This window comes from Madurella fahalii (genome assembly GCF_045866475.1).
Source record: "Madurella fahalii IFM 68171 DNA, scaffold_3, whole genome shotgun sequence".
In the NCBI taxonomy this organism is placed as follows: domain Eukaryota; kingdom Fungi; phylum Ascomycota; class Sordariomycetes; order Sordariales; genus Madurella; species Madurella fahalii.
The window spans coordinates 5,556,816-5,581,875 of record NW_027263973.1 but is presented as its reverse complement, the minus strand read 5'-3'; the positions used below and the strand labels follow the sequence as shown (position 1 = coordinate 5,581,875).

The 25,060-nt window shown below is 46.1% G+C and overlaps 3 protein-coding genes across 3 annotated transcripts; 1 reads left to right on the top strand and 2 right to left on the bottom strand.

Annotated features, from left to right (window-relative positions):
- Positions 1 to 427: 427 nt before the first annotated feature.
- Positions 428 to 1,141, top strand: MFIFM68171_07017 (Endo-1,4-beta-xylanase; the record flags this gene model as incomplete). Its single annotated transcript, XM_071062437.1, has 2 exons — positions 428 to 666; positions 724 to 1,141. The coding sequence occupies 2 exons, from the start codon at positions 428 to 430 to the stop codon at positions 1,139 to 1,141; spliced, it is 657 nt and encodes a 218-aa protein (XP_070918538.1).
- An 11,410-nt stretch (positions 1,142 to 12,551) lies between these two features.
- MFIFM68171_07016 (uncharacterized protein) lies at positions 12,552 to 13,314 on the bottom strand (the record flags this gene model as incomplete). Its single annotated transcript, XM_071062436.1, has 2 exons — positions 12,552 to 12,934; positions 13,248 to 13,314. 2 exons carry the CDS (start codon positions 13,312 to 13,314, stop codon positions 12,552 to 12,554), a joined length of 450 nt encoding a protein of 149 aa, XP_070918537.1.
- Positions 13,315 to 14,151: 837 nt separating this feature from the next.
- MFIFM68171_07015 (uncharacterized protein) lies at positions 14,152 to 16,570 on the bottom strand (the record flags this gene model as incomplete). The annotated part of the gene is made up of 2 exons (XM_071062435.1): positions 14,152 to 15,579; positions 15,644 to 16,570. 2 exons carry the CDS (start codon positions 16,568 to 16,570, stop codon positions 14,152 to 14,154), a joined length of 2,355 nt encoding a protein of 784 aa, XP_070918536.1.
- Between the last annotated feature and the right edge of the window lie 8,490 nt (positions 16,571 to 25,060).

Here is a 25,060-nt window from a genome sequence, read left to right as displayed (position 1 = left end):
AACGCCGGTAGTCGCGGGGAACACCCTATATAATCCCAGATCCCGATTTACAACCCTAGAGGGCGATCAGCGCGGAGCCCGCAATCCTGTTCAGCCTAAATGCAGTGCTCCATCAAGCTGACAACGCTATTGGAGTGTCGTTAATAGGAGGATACAATATACCGGAAATGACAAGCATTCGATCCCAGTAGTACTGGACTAACAGGGTAGTTTCTAGAAAATAGCTGTGATCTTTTCAATCTCTTACTCCTATGCATTGGGATCAGCCGTGGTATCTTCATCATATGTACGGGTAAAGATCGATATGAGCTGAAGGAATATAAATTCAGATGCTCAACTCGCAGTGTCTTACTTCATACCAATAGTTCATTGTCGCTGTCCAACCTTGTATAACCAGAGCCCAAGAACCCATTGCATCCATTGCATCATGGTCCAATCCACCCTCCTCGCAGCCGCTTTTCTGGCGTCCACCGTGCTCGCCGTACCTACTCCAGAGCCCGAGGTTACCAACCTCGTCCCACGATTCGACGGAAATGGCTTCAACAGCTGGTCAGAGGGCGGCAGTAACATCCGATGCGTGAACGGACCTGGAGGGTTATTCACGGCAAACTGGAACAGCAAAGGCGGCTTCGTCTGCGGAAAGGGATGGAATGGGCAGGGTGCAAGGTGACTCCCTCTCTCGCAAAAGAGAACAGTGAATGTATACTGATTCCTCTATTACAGGACCATCAGATACAGCGGCACATATAACGCCACCGGTCCAGGCTACCTTGCGATCTATGGTTGGACTAGAAACCCGCTTATCGAGTATTACATCGTCGACTCCTACCCCGAGCTCGCTCCTAATGAGCCGTGGACTTCCAAAGGCGAGTTCACATCAGACGAAGGCACCTACGAAGTTTTCACGAGTACCCGCGTCAATAAGCCCTCTATCGAGGGTACCAGAACCTTCCAGCAGTACTGGTCTGTCCGGAAGGAAAAGCGTGTTGGTGGCACCGTCACCACGACGAAGCACTTCGAGGAATGGAGCAAGCGAGGCATGAACCTTGGTAGGTACGATTCTGTGATTGTGGCCGTTGAGGGTTACACTGCCAACGGGGGCCCTGGGAGTAGCGGGTCAGCTAGTATCACGGTAGAATAGGCGTACTACACTTATTCCTTTGAGGGGAGTATTCACACACAAACTGTATGGAGAAGCCAGGTATACTCTATCTGACGAACACTTTCACGTTCATCACTCTCTTTTTCCTCTTTTTTTTTTTCCCTTCCAGGGTACATATATTGTTTTTGGAACTATCGTCTCATGCTTATACTGAAACCTCGAAGTCACTGTACGGGAAGAAAATTACTAGTAGCAGTCGTTTTCAAATCATTCATCCTAATCTCTACGCTTAGCATGTACTTGGTAGTAATCCTATGATTGGCATTGGTTCCAATTGCTGGCTTCGCATTACTTCAAGATATAGGCGAGTCTATATACTGGTATATAGACTTCCTACCGCTACTAATACAACCGATCTAAGGACGGTAATAGGATTTAATGGCGGATTAAGAAGGGATAGGTGCGGTACGTATATATATTAGAACCGGCCGGGTAGTGTCGGTGTTGGGACAGGCCGAAGCCCGGACCCGCAGCGCATACGGGGCTCCGACAAAGCAACAACAGCAGCGCTAAGTCAGGACAGTGTGAGTATTGCGTCAGATGGGCGTAAAAGGAGCGCACAAGCAGAGAGGAGGATGGGGACGGCGAGTAGGGGAAGGAGGCCAAAGCATATGACCTGAAGGATAAAATAGAGGGTAGAAGACAGGACTTAGGAGAGAGGCAGAGTTCAACGAGACTGCAATTCAACCCCTAACGAGCACTCTGCTCTTTTGTTGCGTGTGCACTGCTTGAACTTGGACACTCTGCTCCTACTACCCTTGGATCCCCGACCCTCACAATATAGGCAATGTAATTATGCTATTACCCATGATATTACGTCTTATGTACTTTGTGTGGAGATTATTGGTGTTCAGGTTTTCAGACCGTCTTTGTTGTATTCTCCTATCAGACCAGGTGTAGTGCATCGGTATATGAATAAGAGTGTTGCTATTAACTGAAAAGATGGTGTAGAAAAGGTTATATGTCCTTCTCATTGGTTTCTTTAGTCATAGTAGACGGGCAGTAATCTTGTATATAGTAATTGTGTAATATCTCAACTGTTAGGCCGTATAAGAGGATATCTATAGCTTAATTTGCTACCAATCGTTTCCTTCGCCATTGGGCATTAATGTTGTGCAGTGGATCTTCAAAAGTTGAATGTTAGACTTTATTTTACACTGACCAAGCGTTCTACAGAGTAACTGAGGCAGATGAGTTAAGTCTTTAGTAGCGCTAACATGGCGGTAGTTACAAAACTCTTAGGGCGTTCGCTTACGACGTTGCAAAAAGGTGAGCTAGGCTACTATCATATTAGCGATATTCGAAAAATCCTTATAAGCTTTACCGTTGAATTGGGGTATGCTGTTCCCTAAACGTGGACCCTCTAATCAGAGGGCTAGACAGGCCGGCTAGGCTAGATAGGGCCGGCTTGGTCTAGGAACCTGCTTTTCCTATATTTAAGACCGTCTAGACTACCGTCCTCAGATATAGGGCAACGAATTCAACATCTCTCTTTCCCAGTTTTACTCTGAATTGCGGGAGTTCCTTTGCAGGCAAGATGCTGCCTCTCTGATTAGATGGAGTTGTCTTTGCCTCTCTTGGTTTAATAAGTATATAGCTGTAGATATATGTTTCTATACCATGCTCCTATTTCCTCTAGATATCATTATCGACATTGTTTCTATTCATCTATCTAATACAGAATAGATATCCTAGGGTGAGGGCAATAGTAATTGAATTGATAATAGTTGTGGTAGAGAGTCGTGCGGGCCCATGGCTACATATCCATTGTAGCCAGCATCGAGACTCTCGGTCTCTTCCGGGATCGGAAAATTAAGGTGGATCGCCATCCACATACACAGAGATGCCGTAATAATACACGTCAATAAGATACGCCATATTCCCTCGCAAAAGGCTTCAGCTGCTATAATGTAACGAGAGTCTCCAGACGAAGGTCAGGAGGACCCGTCGAATGATACTGGATGATATTACGATACAGGATAGATAAGAACCCCGTGAGGGAACTCTCTCATACGGAGCACTTCTAATCCGCAAGGATCAGTCTCTATATAGTCAATGACAATAGGAGGCTGTTCGTGAAGCCATCGCCCACTAATCGAACCCTTTTCGGTACTGAGACATCATAGTCCATCTCCCTCAACGTGTTCCCAGAACAACCCCCTTTATAATTCTGATCCTTCTGTTCTACCGTTAGCCGAGATAGCACCTACAATAAGTACCTCCCGTAAGCTAGGAGCAGAGTCGAGTCTAGGGGAAAACACCCCCCAATCACCCATAAATCCTATACGCCTTCATCGGTCGGAATCACCAGGATTTCGACCTCGTATATCTTCGCATACCCTTTCGGACTCCCGGGTTCCGCGTCAAGCTCCTTACTATAATAACCTATTGGAATCAACCCGTCTTCGGATACAGCAACTGGAAGCACTAAAACAACTACGAGAACAAGAAGAGAGTTTGCTTCGGAAACTAGGTATCTTACCAGGCGAATCCTCACCGAAACGCAGGCGATATCGTTCTCCTTCAGCAGGTTCTAGTGACCATAATAAGGACCGAAAGGCGATCAAGGTAAAGTACCTGATTCAGTTCCCTAACAATACTACCTATTGACGCCGTTTAGAATAGCTCTAAGATCTATAGCGAGCATTTATAGGAGACCCGAAACGGTTTAAAACGGGTATAAACTGGATCCTTTTCGCCTTAGATCAAATGGAAGAACGTCCTTGCAATCGATAGTACAGTCATTGCAACAATCTTCTGACAGATATACGATAAGAGGCTGAAAATGACTGGAAAACGTTTGAAGATTGGACATTAAACTATATTCGAGATCTTATAGATCAAGAATCTACTATTATAAAGCAGCTTAATGATATTAAATAACGAGAAAACCAGTTTCCTTTGGACTTTCATAGTACTTGGAATCCCTTGAGGCCTAATTCCCGAAATAGGACGAAAAGGCTTATACTCTTACCTTTTATATAAAGCTTTCGTCTGTAATTAGTAACTATATCGACTTGTATATCTATAACAAGCTAGAGACTTAGGAAGAGATAGTCAAACTCGCTACCTAAATTTAGTATGGTTTCCAGTACCGAAAACCTTAGGAAACCCCTAAGTATTTATCCCGATATCCTTCTTACTCTTCTCCTTTATTACATTTTTCTCTAACCTATAAATCGTCATTTTATCCTTGAAGAGCATTATCATCCTATTATTACCAACGAAACGTATAGTCAACGACGCTATATACGAAACCTGACGACTACCCTATATCAACCCTATCTCATTTCAATTAGCTGAACCCTATAGACAGTTAGGGAAACCCTTTGACTTGTTTTGTTTATAGTAGTAATACCTATTTCGCTAATAACTGCCTATAAAAGGGAGTATCAGTAAATAAAGCTACTAGGTACCCTAGTCGCCGAGGTAGGGGATCGTGTCTAAATTAGCGGGGAAATAGTAGATACTAGCGGATGTGAACCCCGATTACGTCGGTAAAGACGATGTACTAGAGGTTCCAGTCAAAGAACGAATATATACTTCTGTAACCTTGTTGAACTATACCTCTAAATCCATTATAGTCGATCTCGATACTGGAGTAGAGATTGATGTTGTTAGTCTAGAGTTCGTGAAGTAGAGGAAACTCCGATAGATCGGGATGTAATTACCCCGTATTCGGTTCATAGACCATTATATCGTTAAAGTATTTGGTATTTATAAAGTTCCCTTAGAACTAACAGACTACCAAGGAATTACTAAAAGAATATATATTTCTTATACTACTATCAATTACTCCCTTGTCATAAACGATTTCCCTGTTCTTCTTAGGATACTAAGTTTAATATCCTATAAGATCTTATTATACCCAGAAGGGAATTTATAGTAGTTTATAACGGAATCAGAGCGTATTCGGATTAAAAACCCGAAGAAATTCTTAAAAATATATCGAGGAGAAGCTTGTATTTACTCCTTGATGCAATACCTAGACGTGCCGGAGGCGTTTTTTCCAGAGGAGGAAGAGGAGAATACCCCCCGAAAACCTGAAGACATCTCTCCTGAAATCTCAGACTTTATAGATATTATGAACTCCAGTAATACAGATATTCTACCTTCTAAAAGTACTGATTATGCTATTGATCTACTCCCTAATACTATTCCTCTTATTGGACCTCTTTACCCTCTATTACGATATGAACTTTCGATTTTAGAGGAATATCTGCACGAAAACCTAGTAAAGGCTGTATTCGTCTATCCTAGAGTTCAGCTGTAAGTCCTATCTTATTTGTCCTAAAGAAAGATAGTACTCTATGCTTATATATAGATTACTGCAGACTTAACTGGATAACGGTCAAGAATCGGTACCCTTTACCGTTGATCTCAGAACTCTTGGACCGAGTATCTGGAGCAAAGTATTTCACGAAGTTGGACCTGAAAGAGGTATACTGCCGGATTCGCATCCGAGAAGGAGACGAATAGAAGACGGCTTTCCGTACCTAATACAGTCTATTTGAGTATCTTGTTATACCTTTTAGCCTAATAAATACTCCTACGACCTTCTAAAGTTATATTCAGACTACTTTAGGTAGGCTACTAGACGATTATTGTATATATTATTTAAATAACATTTTAATTTTCTCCCTAGACCGGGAAACCTATACGACTTACCTCCAACGAGTCCTGGAATACCTAAGACAAGTATAGTTATACTATAAGCCTAGCAAGTGTTCATTTTATTAGGATAAAGTGGAATTTCTAGATTATATTTTAACTTCCGAAGGTATCGGTATAGATTCAGCATAAATTCAGACTATCTAAGATTGGCCTGAACTACAATCCTATCGAGATATCCAAGTTTTCTTAGAATTTTATAATTTTTACCGTCGATTTATTCGAGGTTATTCGGAGATTACATTACTATTAAGTAATTTGCTAAAGGGGTTATAGAACGGACGAAAACCGGGAACCCTCCGGTTAGAGGCCGAAGAGCGTATAGTATTCGCGCGGCTCAAGAGAGCATTTCAAGATATACCAGTTTTATATTATTTCGACTCCGAACTCCCTATTATTATTGAGACAGATGCCTCTAACTTTGTAATAGGAGCTGTCCTGTCGTAGGTCCCGAAAGGGAGCTGAAAACGTCCTATTACATACTAGTCAGCGAAGTTTTCTGGACCGGCCTAGGACTATAGAACTCCTGATAAGGAGATGATAGCTATTGTAGAAGCCTTCAAGTATTAGCGATACTACGTTAAAGGGAGTCGCTATAAAGTCACTGTATTTTCGGATTATAATAACCTATAAAGGTTTATAAAGTAAAACCGATTGAACGGCCGATAGGCTAGATAGTGTATATATCTAGTAGGATTTGATTTCACCATTAAGTATCAGCCTAGGAAGCGAAATCCGGCCGATAGCCCCTCGAGAAGACTAGATTATAAGGACAAAGAACGTCCTAATAGAATCGAGTAGATATCTACTTTTGAAAGCAAAATTACTCGGGTAAACCGGATTAGAAAGCTGATTACAGAAAGAAATAAGATTACCTATTATATAGAAGAGAGTAAATTAGCTTACGTAAGAAACCCTAGTAAATCAGCTAGTACCCGAGTCGGAAAGACGACTATAGAAGGGGTTAAGAGAGCCTACTATATACTAGAGAATAGCGAAGATGCTAGTATATAGGATCCTAGTAAACTAGCTAGTTAGAAACCCGAAACAATAGGTTGTCCCTCAGAAGTTACTGTAGGATCGCTAAGTATTTACCTACTAGGACTTCAGAATTACTAAGAAGCCGATTAGCTTGGACGGGAACAGATTGTTACTCATTAATATACAAGAGAGTACACTTAACTAGAAGCGGTTTATACTATAGAACCGTCGAAATCTATAAGAGAATTGATCCTAGAGCTATAAGCTACGGATCCGGTAACTCTGAAAATCAAGGAAAGGCTGGTGAGTCCAGCCCGAAACCAGAGAATTTCGCTCGAATAGGCATTTGGATACGAGTAAGAATTGCTATATCAAGGACGATTATTCGTCCCGGTAGAGTAAACTGTTAAGTAGGAGTTACTCCAGCTTTTTTATAACGATCTATTAGTAGGTTATTTTAGTATCGAAAAGACTCTCGAACTGTTGTAAAGAAAATATTTCTAGTATAGTATGACTAAAGATGTTAAAGACTACTATAGAACCTGCTATACCTATTAAGTTAATAAGATAAGACAGTATAAGCTGTATAGATCGCTCGAATCATTGCCGATTCCTATACGACCTTGGAGCGAAATTACTATAGACTTTATCGTAGGTTTTCCTATAGTAAAGAGTCCTAATAGCTCTGAGAAGGACGTAATTCTAGTAGTTGTCGATCGGTATACGAAGATAAACCGATTCTTCCTAGTATCTACCACTATTATTAGCCAAGAATTGGCAGAGCTTATTTATAAAGAGATTGAACTTAAGTATAGCCCTATTGATAATTGTATTAGTAATCGAGGTTCTGTTTTTATATTACAGTTTTAGAGCGATTTATGTTACCTGTAAAAGGTATATAAACGGCTTTCGACCGCTTTTTACCTGTAAACCGACAGGTAAATAAAGTGAGCAAATTAAATACTTATTTAATACCTCTATTACTTCGTATACCAAAACCAAATTATCTAGGTAAATCTCCTCCTAGAAGCAGAATTTGTTGTTAACAGTACTGTCAATTCTATAATTAAGATAAGTCCCTTTGAAGTACTAATAGGTTATTAACCTCCGATTTCCTGCTATATCGAGGGCGATATATAAGAGAGGAGGATACCTAGTGTAATTGAAAGAATTGAAAAACTTGCTGAACTGAGAAAACAGTTAGAACAAAATTGGGCTGAAGCTATAGTAGTCTAGAAACGATATTACGATAAAAAGTATACGAAAAAGGAGTTTAAGAATAGAAGTTTGGTATTATTATCAACCCGGAATTTGAGATTCAAGTTACTAAGGAAATTGGTACCCAAGTTCATCGGTCTATTTCGTGTTCTAAACCGAGTCGGATCGCTGGCTTATCGTCTGGTACTCCCGGATAAGTACGATCGTTTATATAATGTATTTCCTATATTAATGTTGGAACCGTAGTACAGTCGAAAAGGAGACAATTCGTCTGTGATGCCGATGTTAGACCTTGAGGACGACGGAGAGTAGGAAGTTGAAGGGATTCGAGACGAGAGAAAATTCTAGGGTAAAACCTTCTTTTTGGTTAAGTAGGTAGGCTGGCCCTCGGAGTATAATTAGTGGGTATTAAGAGGAGAATATAACAAATATACCTAAGCTGGTATTATAATTCCGAAAAGTACGTAAAAACTAGCGAAAGTATAGGCGATAAGATATTAATTAATGTCTACCTATATAAAGCTATATCCCGGGGTATACTAGACACTAACCCCAACTAAAATACCCTAAAAAAACCCCCTGAAAACAATATGAACTTTAGAAAATTGAGGTCGGTACTAGCTCTAAGTTAGGAGCTACCTCTACCTAAACCTACTAGGCCTCTATATCCTCTATATTAGCGGCGATCTCCTCTTTAACCTTCTTAAGAAAACGGCATTTAGCGCCCGACCAATCTACGAAACTAATATCGCTAAGTAATAGACGAGCAACAGACCGTACCTCCTAGATATATACCTTAGACTCGTACTACGAAAAGTTAGTAATAACTTAGTAGAAATATAGTAATTGAGACTGATATCGGTATTGCAGCCGCAGTTCCGGCTAGGACAGGACAACTACTGTAAACAGAGTTAGCTATATAGCGCGACTATAGAGTAATATGCTATATAAGTTTGCTATCGAGATATCAGCGATTTATATACGAAAATAAATAAAACAAATATACTTATAGAAGACAGTTTGGTAGTACTGGAAATGCCGAATTGGCGGCGATAAGCGGTCTTAGTAGTGTCGAAAGCCCCGACTAGATCTTTAGCAGCGGCAGCGATCTTCTTACGGCTACGGCGAAATAGCGTAGAAACTTAAAGGCAATTACCCTCCTTATCGAGCTCGCCTTCGGCATCCTCTATACGATAATCGACGATAGTACGAGCTATATTAATAAGGATTATAAGGTTGACGGAGTCGCTAACTATTCCGGTAACGGCTTACAATCGTTAGTAAATCCCTTGCCAATCCGCCGAAAATATATATAACTTACCGGCGTATACAACTCTTTTTTGCGTTACAATAGGAACAACGTAAGGAGGTCGACTACTCGAAAGAATAGTTAATCGTAAGGACCTCTCCGGAGCGAGGGTTAGTGTTTTTAAATACCGAGCGAATGCATTTTATATACAGCGTAACCTCGGCGGCGGAGGCGGCGAAAGCGTCTATCGTAATGGAAAAGTGGCCGAAGCGATGATAAGAAGAGAGAGAGAGAGAGAGGAAGAGAGAGAGAGAGGGAGAGAGAGGCGAGGACAGGCAGTGAGCTACGCGTAGAAGCAGAGCGAAAAGTGAGCGAAATAACGTATAGAAGAGAGCCTGAAGAAGAAAAGTTTTAGAAAAGGTAGGAGAGGAGAGGGGTATTTATACCCGAGGAGAAACAGCCAATATACGTCTACAAATTTGCAACTATATACAAGCCTTGCGATTGAGCAGTCGTATAATCTTCACGCGTTTTGAAGTTGTAAGGACAACACGTAAGTTCGGATGGAAATCCGGACGATTCGGCTGTAATTCGGATCTCAGGCCCGAACCGGGAAAGTGGGACCTCGGAGCCGCGAACCCTACTACGGCCTGACAACCGGCCGAACTTTTCCCGAAAACCTCCTGACTATAAGACGACTTACTCCTTACCTTAAACCATCGTTTCTCCTTTCCTACTACACCGCTTGTTGGAGCAGATAGACTATAAGGTCTACCGGTTCGACACTTATCCATTTGCGTGGCTACGAACAGCACTCGATATATACCTAATATCTACCCGATGTCATCCTAAGTCTTACCCCCTAAGTTTAGACGATCCTTAGCGGTAAGGAACCTGAAGACAGGTTCTACAGAGGGGAGGATAATTTGTAACGAGAGTCTCCAGACGAAGGTCAGGAGGACCCGCCGAATGATACGGGATGATGTTACGATACAGGATAGATAAGAACCCTATGAGGGAACTCTCTCACGCGGGGCACTTCTGATCTGCAAGGATCAGTCTCTGTGTAGTCAATGACAATAGGAGGCTGTTCGTGAAGCCATCGCCCACTGATCGAACCCTTTTCGGTACTGAGACATCGTAGTCCATCTCCCTCAACGTGTCCCCAGAACAACCCCCTTTACACATAAGACCGCCACGTTTATTTCCTTTGCCTCTTCGTCTGAATGAACAGTACTTGGGTTGCTCCTACTGCAGTCTCGGAGGGGATGCAATACCAGTAGTGTTTGAGACTGTAAGACGTTGGCTCTGAAGGGTTGCTGGAAGTTTCATTCTAGGAAAGTTGAGGTCCGTAACGGTCTCGATACTTGCAAAGCTGGGGTCACTACCGCTTTGATGAACATAAAGGTCCCTTCGGGGATGTTTTCCAATATAAATGCACTAACGTAATTGATAAGCGAGATGTACAGACAAGCGAGATGTACACTTGAAAACCCATAGATAACCCTGAGATCCCGCCTCGTACAAGATTCCCGAACTTCAATAGAAATTTATATAATTTTAAATACAGCTTATTTAACATGTAGGATGATAATATAAAAATAACGATTCTTGTAGGCTTGGGCAGTTGTAGGTGAAAGGTTGTCTCTGGAATTCACAAGGCAAAATCTAGCAAAGAGTGTCCTTAGCTCTAACCTAGCTACATCAACTGAAAAATATTAAAGCTTCATCTCTAATTACAATAAATATACTACATTTAGAGTTTACTACAGAAATCTCTATTGAAGTTTAGAGATTTTGCACGAGGTAAGATCTCAGGGTTATATGTGGGTTTTCAAGTGTATATCTCGCTTGTCTGTACATCTCGCTTATCAATTACGTTAATTATTATCCAATAGTTAGCACCCGGATAAAAAAACTCACAGAAGTGGACCGTAGCGTTGTCCGAGTCATCATAGGGGTCAGTCCCCTTTCCGAAAAAATGACATGAGAGACCAAAATGTTCGCAACGCCTATAGATCACATTCTGAAGGCATTGTCCGGACCCAGGCGCTGCAACGCACGGGCTACAATGACCTCTCCCCGCCGAGCTAGAGGAGTGAGAGTTGTACATCAGAGACTACTCGTCGATGCTTTGCAGGGGACAGCGATGGTATAGGACCTTTATCGGTAGGCAACTCGTCGTGTCGAGTTCCAATTATCTATTATCAATATTGATGTAGGCACACGCCCAGGAGACTCTAAATCACCCCTGATCTCAAACACCGGAGCTAAACACCACCTATACCCGCTCTGCCAAACCCTTGACAACCAAGACCATGTTTTCCTGTCCATCATTCACAGTAGCGCACGTTGCGCTTTCAACATTCCACTTTTTTTTTGATAGATTCTACCACTTACCCCTTGAAATCATCGGCTGCACATGTCTCGGTAACGATATGGATCATGGCTTCGCCATACGGGTCCGCCGGTGTGGGATGGAGGAGAGCAAAGTAGCTAAGAAGCCCCGAGGGCTCTTCCGAGAGCACTATGGGATGCCGTCAAACGTACCCCCAAACGCACACGCCGCAGGGCAGGCAGAGCCAGAGCAGGGCAAGAATGATATGCGCCGCGCCCACGGGACCACGACAAGCCTAGTGCTATCCTTGCTTCCCGTTGTGAGGGGCCTAACTAACACGCTGGACACCGGGGTTATGTGCGCGAGACGGAAGACGTATTTGAACGAGGCTACTAGCTCCGCTGGTGTGGGAAGAGAAATGTTGTGTCCCGAATCCACGAGGAACAATGCCCCGAGCTTGGTGGCTGCCGCGTGGTACAAGACAAGACTGCCAAACTCGCTTGTCGACCAAGGTGAACTAGGATTGAAGGTTTGGGGAACCAGCATCACATGCTCCTGAAATGCAAGTAGGAAGCATTCATACCGAAGTTGGCTTCTAGCTCGGCCAAGGGCCGAAAGGAGAGCATCTCTGGCGGGACATCGCGTTGCCAAGGGGATCGCTGGCCTTCGACCGACTCAAGATACCGGGTGTCTGCAAGTATCCGGTCATGCACGAGACGACTGAAAGGTCCGAGAACGGTGTCGACGAGTCGTTATACCGGATCCCGCTGACGAAGACGATCCTGCTCAGCCCGGCGTCAGCGCTGCAGCTACTCTCCGAATGCGTGCCAAGCAGGATAGGGAAATCGCTAACGGTGGGGAAACGCAGCTCAAGGTCGCAACCTCGGTCCGTTCCGCTAACATGAAGCGTTGATCAGTCGTCAAGCTCGGCGTCACTCGGCCAAGACGACGCAGTCCGTGTCTGCTGAGTAGCCGGTAATCTTCCCGGCGACAACTGCGGTACTTCCTACCTCAGTCATTTGGGAGGGAACGTCAAAGTGGTCAAACGCGAACTGGGCATTCGTCCACGGGGAGCTCGCCCCGCCGAAGAGGCCGACAGCGGCTACCGTGTCCAAGATGGGTATCCAGTTGACAGGTGCGGTGTCTAAAGCATTATACCGGTGCGTGACATTGAGAATAGTAGCCGTCTCGACCAGAATGCCCTGATCCGTGAAGAGCTGTGCGGAGAGGGGCGGTACGGCGACGGAAAGCAGCAGCACAACCAGGGACAAGATGCCGACCAGCCAATGCCGGTTTCTCAGAGCTCGTATCCATACTAATGGGCCGACCGTTGTTCGATAATCGAGGAGAAGGGTTCGATCGAGCGTTGAGCCGCATTCGCTCAGGAGGTCGGTGAAGGGTTGTCGATCACGAACGGCATGGAATGTCGAATTTCACGCCATACCCAGCAGAGCCATAACAAGATTCGGCTCCGATGTCCAAAGGAGCTGGTGGGTCCAGGCATCCTGGGAACCGACACGTGGTAGCGAGGAAGAATTGCGATGCCGCTTTCACGGCCAGATACGTAAGTCAGAGCGGTCAAGACGATACAGAGCGCAACATGCACGGTGATGAGAGCCCCCACGTACAGGCTCCGCGTCGCAAAATAGTCCCATCTTGCACCTCTAGACGTGCTTGATGGATGGTTGTGGCCATCGGCTCAGAGAGGACAGAGGCCTTAGGGACTTACAGCCAAAAACAGAAGCTGGGAGACGTCGTAGGGACCAACTCTTGAACATGTGCTCAAACGGAATCGTTGTGGTGCTACGACAGGGAGATTCAACTTCTAACAGGGGGTTTGTGGGTGGCTTATGCAAGTGACTTCTAGGGGGGTAGCCCGACCCAACACATCCCTAGCGTCTTGAAGCTGAGGCTAACAGGCTAACAGGCGCCTGCGCTACCTCGGCGTTTGCTAATAGTTTGCAGTTAGCGCATTTGGCCGCAGCGGATTCGGCCATCTCGCGAGTTTGAAATGCCGCGCTAGCGCGTGCTGGCCGTGCCAGGGGTGGTGAGACATGTCGGCTGAAGAAACCGAATCAAGGGTGCCTGGTAGTGTGCCTTGCGGAAACTTCCATCATAACGCCCCCTACACCATATTCAAGGACAGCCCGCTGCCGTCTGTACTCCATTCTCGACAATACACACAGCTCGATTCCTTCTATATGCAATCGCTTAGCTGTATTTATATAACGGTAAATATAAACTTACTAAAATTATAAAATTATAGAAACGCTATTATTTTGACATGTTTAGAAAGTATAGATTGTAGAAGACTATTCTAATACTAGTATAATATAAATTTGTGTAGTTCTCATGCCTAGCCATTCTATGAGCCAGAGTCGACCCCTGTTGACTGAGGGATGTTGTTAAATCTAAAATCCCGGGCCGTTGCTAGCTCCCACTAACCTCAAGCTAGATACAAAAAGGAGGAGGAAAGAAAGGTAGGTACAGGCTCGTCCCCGCTATCAATAAAAACGAGTTCATTCGTTTTTATTACCCGGAATACGAAGTAGCGCGGTCAAGATCCGGGATGCCATACACTGAGCTGCCGCCCATGGTCGACAACGACAACATTGATGGGTTTACAGATTCAGCAAATGATGCGCTGGAATCCCCGATGCTCGTCGCCGACCACTGAGAAAATATGGAGGGAGCTGGGATGTTTTCGGCGCAAACGGGGATCATCCAGGAGCTTGTATTGTGGGGACTGTCATTGCCCTCCTGGTCCTGGTGGCTGCTGGCCCGCGCAGTCGGAGATCTGATGGTCACATCGGAATCCGAATCGTCACCAGGCAGGTTGGTGTCCGGGCGGATGGTGTCATCGGCTATCTGGAAGATCCTTCTTAGGTATCCGTTGATTCCTTCCTCGTGCCACTTCTCCCAGCTGCTGGAGGCTCTTGCTGTTTGATGGGGCGGCACCTGGCCAGATGAGCCGCTCTGCGACGCCGCCCCGAGGTACACAGAAGGCCGTGCCCGTGAGTTCCGTATTTTGTTTGCCAGTTTCCCCCCATTTTGCGCTGATATTTGTCGGAAGAGCGATGCTGCCGTGTGCAAGTAGGTGGCACTGCCAAGCATTCCCGTGCTGTTCTCGATGCCAATGCACATCGATCTCCCCCACCCCTCTAGCGACATCAATGCACGTCGGACGTAACCCTGGATGCACAGGCTGTAGAATATTAGAAGCCAACTGCAATTCTCGCTCCTTTTCTTAGAAAAGAGCGCACTGGTTAGCGCCTTAACGTATCTTGGAATGTGCTTGCTGAGGCCGCGTAATCCCGGGGATATGCACCCGTTAGCAGAGCAGGAAGAATGGGCGTCGGCTGTCAACAAGCCTAGCAAGGAGAGTCGGAGAGCCTCGGCGCAGTCCACTAGACAGCACATGGAGCAGTAGACCAGACGCCTCTTTGGGTCCGGATGACCGGATTTGGCTTCGCAAAGAGATGCGGCTTCAAGAAAAGCAACGAGGTCATCAACAACCTCAATGCCCATCAGTTGAGCAGTGTCTTGGTTGTCTATCAACTCCCATACTATTCTGATTATGAGCTCATCATAGGGAAAGTCCCGCTTAGAGAGCATCTCCGGTATAGGGTTGTAATCCCTTATATTGTCGACCTTGATGGTAACGACGTTTACAAGGATACCACGGTTTCGCTCGGCCGCTGCGCAAGGTTCGAAGCGCTTGATTCGTCCCACATCCTCCATCTGTCGGCGTCTTGCGTCGCGCAGAGCCATGGATGCGGGCAACAACGCAGGCGGCAGTTCTGATGGACTTGCCGGCGATGATCGCCATCGTTCATGTTGCGTCGGCAGAGGGCACAGAACGGGCAATTGTGACCAATCCCAGACAGGCCCACGGCGGCAACGAATGGTCGGGTTTCCGGGAAGAGCCGCACACCGATGACAAGGGCTCCCGGGGTCGCACTGCCTGCCTTGTCAGCATTCTAGCATATATCGGCGGTGGCACGCCACCATTCCGCAAACGCACCCTCTTATGCATGAGTTTGCACCGCCAGCAAACACCGCCAACTTCTTCCATATCTCGGGAACTATAAACCCATATTCGTTGGAGAAGCGAGCCACTGAAGCCGGCACTACTAGGAGTAGAACTGCGAGGCTCGCGCGGTAAAGATCGGTTGGTGGATGGAATGTTCGGCTGGCGCAGCGTCTCTGTGCCGCCGAGATGTCTTAGCGTTTGGCCCTGGTGAGATGGAAGCGGGGTTGCCACGGATCCCAGTCCATGCAGTGATGGAAGATTGTCAGAACCCGGGCCAGGGAGCACACCCGGGCTGGAAACAAGCGGGCGGGAGCCCCAGTGATTCAGTCCAACGGCTCGTGGAAAAGGATGCGTCAGGAGACTGGGATCTGGCGGGGAATAACACTCCGCAAGGGAAGGCCCGCTGGAGCATTCCCAACCGGCTGTGGGGGCCCAGGGTAATGATCCGAACCCGTGAAACAGGTCTCTTGAAGGTAGGTTGTGAGACCCAGCTGAGGGGGTGCCATCCTGCCGTCCAAATGCCACTGGAGGCCGAGAAATGACGGCCTCTCGTAAAGGGTGTGAGTGGATGCTAGAGTATTGAGATGGCCCTAGCCGTATGCAGAGTCGTTGTTCCCGGGCAATTTTTGTAAGGAGCTTCTCGTCATCCTCGAAGAGTCCGTCGAGTCTTAGCTCTACCTCAGCGGGAGCATTCAAGAACGCGAGTACCTTCTGCTCAAAATTAAGTCCAGCCAGGTCGTTGGCCGGATCCCATGTCTGCTCTGGTGCCGGATTCTGCTGGACGAGATCGGATCCGGATGGGGCATTCAAATAAGAGGAGACAAACGCCTCCTCTAACGGCGCCAACCCGCAGCCGGTCCGTCCGTCAGGTCCCAACTGCAGACCACAGTGGGGGGCGGGTGGGGGTTGATGGTCCATGAGTCTGGTCTGGATTGGTATAGGTTGGATCCGGCGATAAAACAAGTTGTACAGGTCTGTGCACGCCGGACTTGAGGAAGCCTGTGAAAGTGTCCATTGCGCAGCAGACCACGAGTTGTCCTGGATTAGCGGCTTTAAGCTGCAAAGGCAGCTTTACCTACAGAATCTACTTGGGCAAGCGTCACCAACCAGCAACCAATGCGTCTTCAAGACTAGACAGGGTAAATTTTCGTTCACAAATTACTAGCGAGGCTAGTTGCGCCCAGAGACAGGAAAAGGCTATTCTGGCCTGCTTCCATGCAGGGATAGCTGTCGCCGATACCGAGGGGATCCTTGCGTGTTCCAAGCCTGTCGCTCCACCAGGGACACGTCGGCGAGCCCGATCCGACGGCTTTTGGCGTGGAAAGCGCGGTCGGCCGGTTCCTTTCATCTTCGGCAAGTTGCTCTTGGTCCCCCTCGACACCCCTGTTTGTCATTTGGCCGTGTCGGGCCTGTCGGCCACGTAGATCGGTCCGAGCGCTCTAATCTCCAATCCTAGTGCAACCGCCGTCCGAGTCTCAGCCCAGAAGATCTGTGCGGGGTGGCAGTCCGGTGCGGAAAAGGTGCAGGAAAGTCGCAGAAAGGTGCAGAAAGGTGCAGAAAGGTTCAAGGCGGACGTGTCTGGAGAGTCCGAGATGTTCAACAAGCTATGTGCAAAGCCAGCGACTCTAGGGCTCTCTGCTTCATTTTCTCAGGCATTATCCAAAACCAGGCAGTCCACCTTGAGCATGGGTGGTACGGCACCCCTGGAGTGGAGAGCCAGAATGCTTCACAACCCATGGCCCAGCGTCAACCTACCAGTGCCCGCAACTGACAGCAAACTGGCCGTTGTGACCAAAACCGGACAGCTTTTAGTGACTTGGCCTCGTGAAGCTGTCCTTTTATTTGACCCCTGGCAGAGATGTAAATTTTCGGACAAGCTGTGCTCTCCAGCTAAGGTCCGCGGTACCGTGCTATGATATGATAGCTATGATTTTTCCCTGGCCAGGATACCAATAGGGAGTAAATGCAGAGAGTGCTGACCGACCAACCCTCAACCCACGCAACCCCCCCCCCCCCCCCCCCCCCAAAAAACCCCCCCTTTGATCTGCATACGATTAGCAGCAATTACAGCTTTATAACGCTCGTGTACCGAAGCAACAACTCTGTTAGTTAGTTATCTAAAGCTTTAGTCGTTTCAGGCTCTTAAAATGTAAACAATAAAACTTATTGTAGTCAACATTCTCTTTGTATCCGGTCAGGTGAGCCGCCACGGGTTTGGTCTACCGCCTTCTGTTATAAGGCCAATTTTGAGCCTTGCCTTCAGATATTGAGTTGGGGAAAACAGTCCCCAGAGGGCAGGGTCCCTCTGATCAGAGGGACGCAGTTGCTAGGATGGTGCTCCGGGGGCTGGAACTTGCCGTGGGCCCATTTCTCTTTCGCACCATAAGTAGGGCCGTCCTGGCCATTGCTCCTCAGACAGACCAATCAATTCAGCACTCTCTTCACACTTGTTGCAGGCTCAATTGACGAGCTTTCTTTGCGTGCAAAGTGGTCTCCCTCTGACCAGAGGGAGCTCTATCTGCATATGTTGTTTTGACCTTGTTTCGGCTGCAGGGACCCGATTTGTGGTGGTGTCGCCTGGCCTGTCTGGTCTATCTTGTCTGTCTGGCATTTGGCCGTCTTAGCCCTCCCCCTTGTTTTGGTGGGCATGTGGGTGTAGATGTATGTTTCTGCACCATTTCAAAATCTTTAGATAACGTATTTGATAAGCGAGTCGTATAGATAAGCGAGTCGTACAGTCCCTACCACAATGCGTCCTCTTTTCACCTAACATCAATTATCTCCATAACCTAATATGCCTCCTACTTCAAAGGAAGCCAGGATACTCTCGGCCCTCGAAGCTCTTCAAAACGATGAAAAATTAAGCCTCCAAGCTGTAGCTGCGTTCTACGATATACCGCCTATAACCCTCTCTGACCGATGTGCTGGCAAGCCTGTACGACGCGATCTTCCAACCAACTTATGCCGGCTTACTAATTCTGAAGAGGAGGCTATTGTTCGGTATAGCATTGAGCTAGTTTACGTGTATTTCTGCCTAGACTATCTGGTATGGAAGATATAGCCAACTAACTGTTACGTGTATACGATGCGCCCCCTGTTAGTAAGTGATGGGCTCACAACTTTATTAAACGCCAGCTAGAGCTCAATATACGTTGGGCATGTCGATACGACTACTAGATGTCGGAAACACGGCACCTCTGAATCTTGGGAAATGACAGTTTAGGATTTTATATGTCTTGTATTGATTGTGTTCTGTTCTTTTCGTCTGTCCCCGTCTATCTTTGCTGGAGAGTTTGCTCCTTTTATAGACGAGATACGCGTACAAGATGACGTCCGTACAGTGGCGCAGTTAGCTGCCAGTCTTCCTTAGCTCAATAGAGTACATGGGTTTAGCTCCCACACTAGATCCTGTGATCCTGATCCTTTGGCACATGATCCTTTTAACACTAGAAGGCCAAGTACAAGGATCCAAAGGTTATTGACGAGTGGTTTGCATTTATATAGAATACTAAGGCTAAGTACAGTATTATAGATAACGACATCTACAACTTCGACGAGACTAGGTTTATAATAGAGATCATTTTCATAGGTATAGTTGTTATAACCTCTGATAGCTGTAGTAAAGTAAAGCTAGCCTAGCTTGGTAACTATAAGTAGGTAATAGTGATCCAAGATATCAATACTCTTAGTTAGACTATCCTATCGTTTATCATCTTAGCCATATAATATTACCTTAGTAACTGGTACTAGGAATATAATCTTCTACTTGCCTAGCATATTATAACTACTGACAATGGTTAGACTACTAATATAGTAGGCCTAGATTAGATCAAGTACTTCAACTACAAAATTCTATACAAAGGGTACATACCGGTTATTGATCCTCGACGGCCACAAAAGCTACTATTCGACTGAGTTTAAGCTCTACTGCAAGCAGAACAATATCATTATACTCTATATACCTCTACACTCTTCATATAAGTGTCAGTCACTCGATATAGCTACTTCGGGCCACTGAAGTAGGCATACAGTTGCCAAATTAAGGACTTAATACATATACATATCAACCATGTCAGCAAACTCGAGTTCCTCTGCGCTTTCCGCAAGGCCTTCTTTATCTCTATAATAGAGAGCAATATACAAGGTAGCTTTTTAAGAGCCGGCCTTATACCATACAATCCAGAGAGGGTACTCTCTACCCTAGATGTACAGCTTCGTACGCCAATACCCCTAGCATCACAGCCAAGTATGGCACAACCTTAGGTCTTCCAGACGCCATATAACCCCCGAGAGAGTGACTGCGGTGATTCTTAAATACAATCTTCCTCCCTCTTAACTTCCGTGGGCGACAATGGTCGCCAGCTCCCCTAGGCGTCCATGTCTTAGTTTGCTGCCGTGCCTCCGTGTCACGTCGTTTCGATTGCCGCGGCTCCTGCGGAATGCCCCCGGTATATAGCTGATTCGTAACACACCTGCAGCTGGCCAAGATTCCGCCAGGTCGACAAGAGTTGGCTTATAATAACACTGTTCCAAGGGAATGCGCAATATTTAGGCGGGGCAGGAAAAATGGAAAAGAGGACATGGGGATGATGGTTTGGTGCAGTAAGTCTCAACCGACTGAAGCCGGCTAAATGGAATGCAAGGCATACTCTTTCGAATGCGAGAATTATTTACTCGTTCTGCTGCACTACAGTGGTAAAGGACAAGCTACCTACCTTCCTTATGTAATTAGCTAATGCTTTGGGGATATATAGAGGGCACCATGCCTACCTAAAAGGTACGCACTACCCCCAGAGTATCCCTCTTTTCAATGCTCCTTTAGGCTCACCACTTGCCAATGCTCAGGTTGCCATGGACCAGAAATCAAAGTGTCAGACTTGCGTGAGCATCGCCGCTCGAATAGCACCTACTCTAGCGGACCCAAGGTTGGACATGTTCTGCTTCATGCTAAAGTGGGATTTTGCTAAGCTCCAACGCAACAGAGATTGCCAAGCGTGCCAGTGTGTGGCAGGCCATTATCTTTCTGATAACCCTGCTTGCCAGCTTCGACGATGCCAGATCCGTATTTTCCTCTAAAACTTTCCGCGGTTTGTTTTTTCCCCAGTAAGCCAGATACCTGTTAGGCTACCACTAAGTGCTCATGCTCACGCTGCGTAGATATGCGAAGTCCAAGTCAACAGCGAAAACGGGCGATCGGGAAAATGTCCTGAAGACCATGAGTTGAGACATCTCGAGCTGATTCCATCCTACGAGCTTGCGCCTCAAACCGAGCACTTCATTCCGGTTGATGCCAGCTGGATCAATGTGAATAGACTACTTCGCTGGCCCTCGTTTTGCGACGATCACCACGAGTAATATGCCATACATTGCCCGACTGGCAAAACCCATCCTCGCCAAGCTATCTTATTCTTATTGACGTTGAATATCTCTCCCTAGTAGAGATACGCCGGCCAGTCACATACGTGGCGTTAGGCTATGTCTGGGAATGATTCCAGACGTCTTTCAGGGCTTCAGGTTCGAGGAGCGCTCGCAGACGAAACCAATCATAGCCGGTTGCCAAGGACAGTCACTGATGCAATCGTTTTTACCAGGATGATGCATCAACGTTATCTATGGGTCGACAGAATTTGCATCGTCCAAGATGACGTGAGCTCCCTTGAGGAGCAACTTGGCTAGATGTCATCTATATATGCACATTCATCCTTCACCATCATAGCTGCCGATGGGAACGATGCGAATCATGGCCTACGCGGAATTGGAAGCGGCTCACTTCCACGATCGTACACCCAGACACTCCTCAGATTCACTGATTATGATGGCCATCCCTGAACGCGAGAATCACTTCAATATGACTACATGGCACAGACGTGGAGGGACGTTCCAGGAGCGTGTCTTATCACCGAGGAACGTCATCTTCTTCAGGGATAGGGTGCTTTGGGAATGCCCCAAATCGATCTGGTCAGAAGAGCTTTGCTGCCGAGCCAGATGGAGCGAAAACAGCGAACTCAGCTAGAGAAAGCGATTCCTACAACTTCCCATACCTACCATGGCCAGACTTGGACCAGTATGCGGCTTTAGTGTCATCCTACAACCAACGGCTTCTGACATACCCGTTTGACGGCCTCAGAGCCTTTTCAGCTATCATAAATAGGCTAAGCCGAACCTTTAAAGGAGGCTTTCTCTATGGACTTCCGGAACTTTTCTTTGACCACGTGCTGTTGTGGGAACCTGTCACTCCAATCATCCGACGGACAGACCCAACGCGGGTAACCTTGTTTCCCAGCTGGTCATGGGTTGGATGGCAAGGGTTTGTCGAGTTCTCCTTGCTCAAACTATCACATCAACTTGTCCGGGAAGAAACGAATGATAGTATTGATGGACGGCCGCTTGTTTCGATATATTTAATGGTGTCTTGGGAGAAAACCGACTGCCATACTGGGAAGCAACATCTCATCAGCAATCACGAGCACCAGTCTTGGAAGAACTATGCAAACCCTTCTTTCTCGTAAATGCCCCATGGTTGGTCACGAGTCCAACTTAATGGCCCTCGGTCCATTAGTCGCGACCAAGACCAAGATGCCTCTGGTTTTGTCTTCAGGCATCAAGACATCCCAGGGGTCAACTTCACATATCCTATGCCAATCCGGCCCTGGAGTGAAGACTGGGGAGACGATCGTTGGGCCATGCAGTTGTCTTTCCAGTCGTCCCGTGTTTTTGCGTATGCTGGCTCTCTGCTAAGGAGAAACTCGGGCCATGACAGGAAGATTTGGAGCAATATATCAATGAAAGAGGCACCTTACTGCATCCAATGCGCCATAGTCGACGCAGAATCGAGGTGGGTAGGTATACTTCACCGAAACACTTCGTACAAGAGCGAGGTTCCGGCTGGCGAGAGATATGAACTTGTCCTGATCTCCGGGGGAGTCGCACGCTTGGACAGGAACCAGCAGAGAAAGAGTGGCTTGATGAATGGAAGGCTATAGCGGAAATTAAAGATCTTGATATCTATGAGTTCTTCAATATTCTCTGGGTAGAGCGAGATGGGGATCTCACTTATAGGAAGGCTGTCGGTCGGGTATGGAAACCAGCATGACATCGGCTTCACCCGGAAGACGTGCAGATAGTTCTATCATAACATTTAGAAGCTGTAGGAAGAGAGCGCAGCATTAAGTTCCTACTACAATACTACCTTGCTGTATAGGAGGATAGGTGCAAAATCTCTAGCATTAACCACTGTAATTACAACTCAGCTAACTCAAAATATCGCTTACCCAATATTTTGCCGGACAAGGTCCTTAGATTTAGAGTTACTTAGAGGTACTATATTTATTTATGTATATATCTATCCTAAATACTACGATGGATATAAGTAAATTAGTTGAAAACCCTCTACTTAATACCGTAATGGACTATTGGTAGAGTCCATTGCTTGTAGCCAATAGGTATACGAATTGTAGCCGGGCTCGCCGTAATTGTCACAACGCCGTATATATGTCTCAGTCCTTTCAGATATTTCTCTCCGCCGGCAAGCGAGTGTTTCGAGAGGTACAAAGGTTATTATCTCCAGGAGTTGGGGAAACAAAAGGTTTTCTCTCTATTAAAAATTTCTCTTATATCTCTATAGGCAGTACCTCTACCCCTTTCTCTCTATCTAAATCTAGAGAATGAACATCTTCTACCTTCTCGCCAGACCACTCATTCCCTATGTTACGTGGTGAGAGCCCAGATGGGCCAGACGGCTAGGATCCCAGGGCTCATGTGATCCCAGGATTCTGGAACCTTCCCTGGGCACTGACCCATTCCTATCATATATTTCGGTGCTTCCGCACGCTCTGCCCAGAGCTTTCTTAGACAGCGCAAATTTTATCTTATTTTTTACCACGTAACGCCTATAGCTACCTTGACCCTATCCTCTATAACCTTAATCTCTTAGGCAGATAGTTTAGTAACAAATTAACTAGTTTAAACACGCTATTGCTATTAGATTCGATGTCTTCCCACTGGTGAATGTATATATCCATGCAATAAACTGGATTATACCGTTTCTACTATGATTCTGTCTGTGTGCTATTCTTAAAAATATATATATACCATGATTTCCGCCTCTAGTAGCACTTCTTATATTACTAAACTAGCTCTTTATCTAGATCTAAGGAAGACTCTATCGACACCTTTAAAATAATGGCCTTCGTTGGTATACTTTCTCGATTGAAGCCTTAGCAACAATGTAGTATAGGCCCATTCCGTGTACTCAATCGCTCATTGCCATCTCCCAGACCTTTTGATCGGATGGTGTATTTTACTCCGTTTTTCACGATTATTTCCGCAACATGTATTCGGCGGGTTAGCGGTGTGATACTTAGTGAGGTGACTACTCCTACATTCGGTCCCAAGGCTAGAGACGGCATTATACATACTCTTCACCTGAGTACTTCATCGAGTTGCTAAGGACATTAAGGATCGAGCTCGCTATAAGAGTACCTAAAATCCAGTTGCTATGATATAGTTCATTTTGTTTCGTTATATTTCTCGTCCTAAGTAGCCCCTCAAATACCTGAGATTCATCTCCTTACTTGCCTAGAAGTAACGTATTTGATAAGCGAGCGGCGAATATAAGCGAGCGGCGAATTTACTACCACTCCACCACAACTATCCTCAATTACACAACCACAATACTAGGAAATAACAATAATTGAACCAGAAATAGATGAATCAGATGATTCTTCAGCCTCCTGACACGTACGTGAATTATGGCCAGGCTTGCCACATAGACCACAGCACCGAACCTTCGTACCAGACCCCCCTGTACCACGACCATTTAGCCGTATTTCCTGGACTAACTGCTCATCCACAGCCTTCTAGTCCAGTAAATCCTGTACCTCTTGTACGGTAAGTGACCCTCCAAGCCGTATACGTGTTTTTTTGGCCCTCCGTCTCTTACTAAGCCCCTCATTGGCCTTACGTAGTAAAGAGATCTCCGTACGTAGAAGAGCCACCTCGTGCATTACGGCCATTGTACCTTTGGCCAATTGGTCCACAGCAGCCAGCATAGGTGTTGGAGAACTGCCTTGATGGTTAGATATCCGGCCTTTAATAAGGTCTGTCTGTGAGGTGGCCTCTCGGGGGTTCTGTGGCATCTGGGATAGCCAAGGTAGTACCGTATCTGGGCTTGAGGCTGGTGGAGTTGGAGTTTGGAGCCGTATATCCATCTTGGAAATCACTCTTTCTGGATCGTACGATACAAGGCCGGCTCCAGCAAAGGCGCCTTAGATATTCTTGTCGGTAAAGGAGGTAAAAAATGCCTCTTTGAACGCGCAAAGGAATTCCAACTTAGTGATATGCGTGATATACATATACATAAGTTCCTCGATTTGTTAGCCGTAAGCCCTCTTTAATGGCCCAAAATAA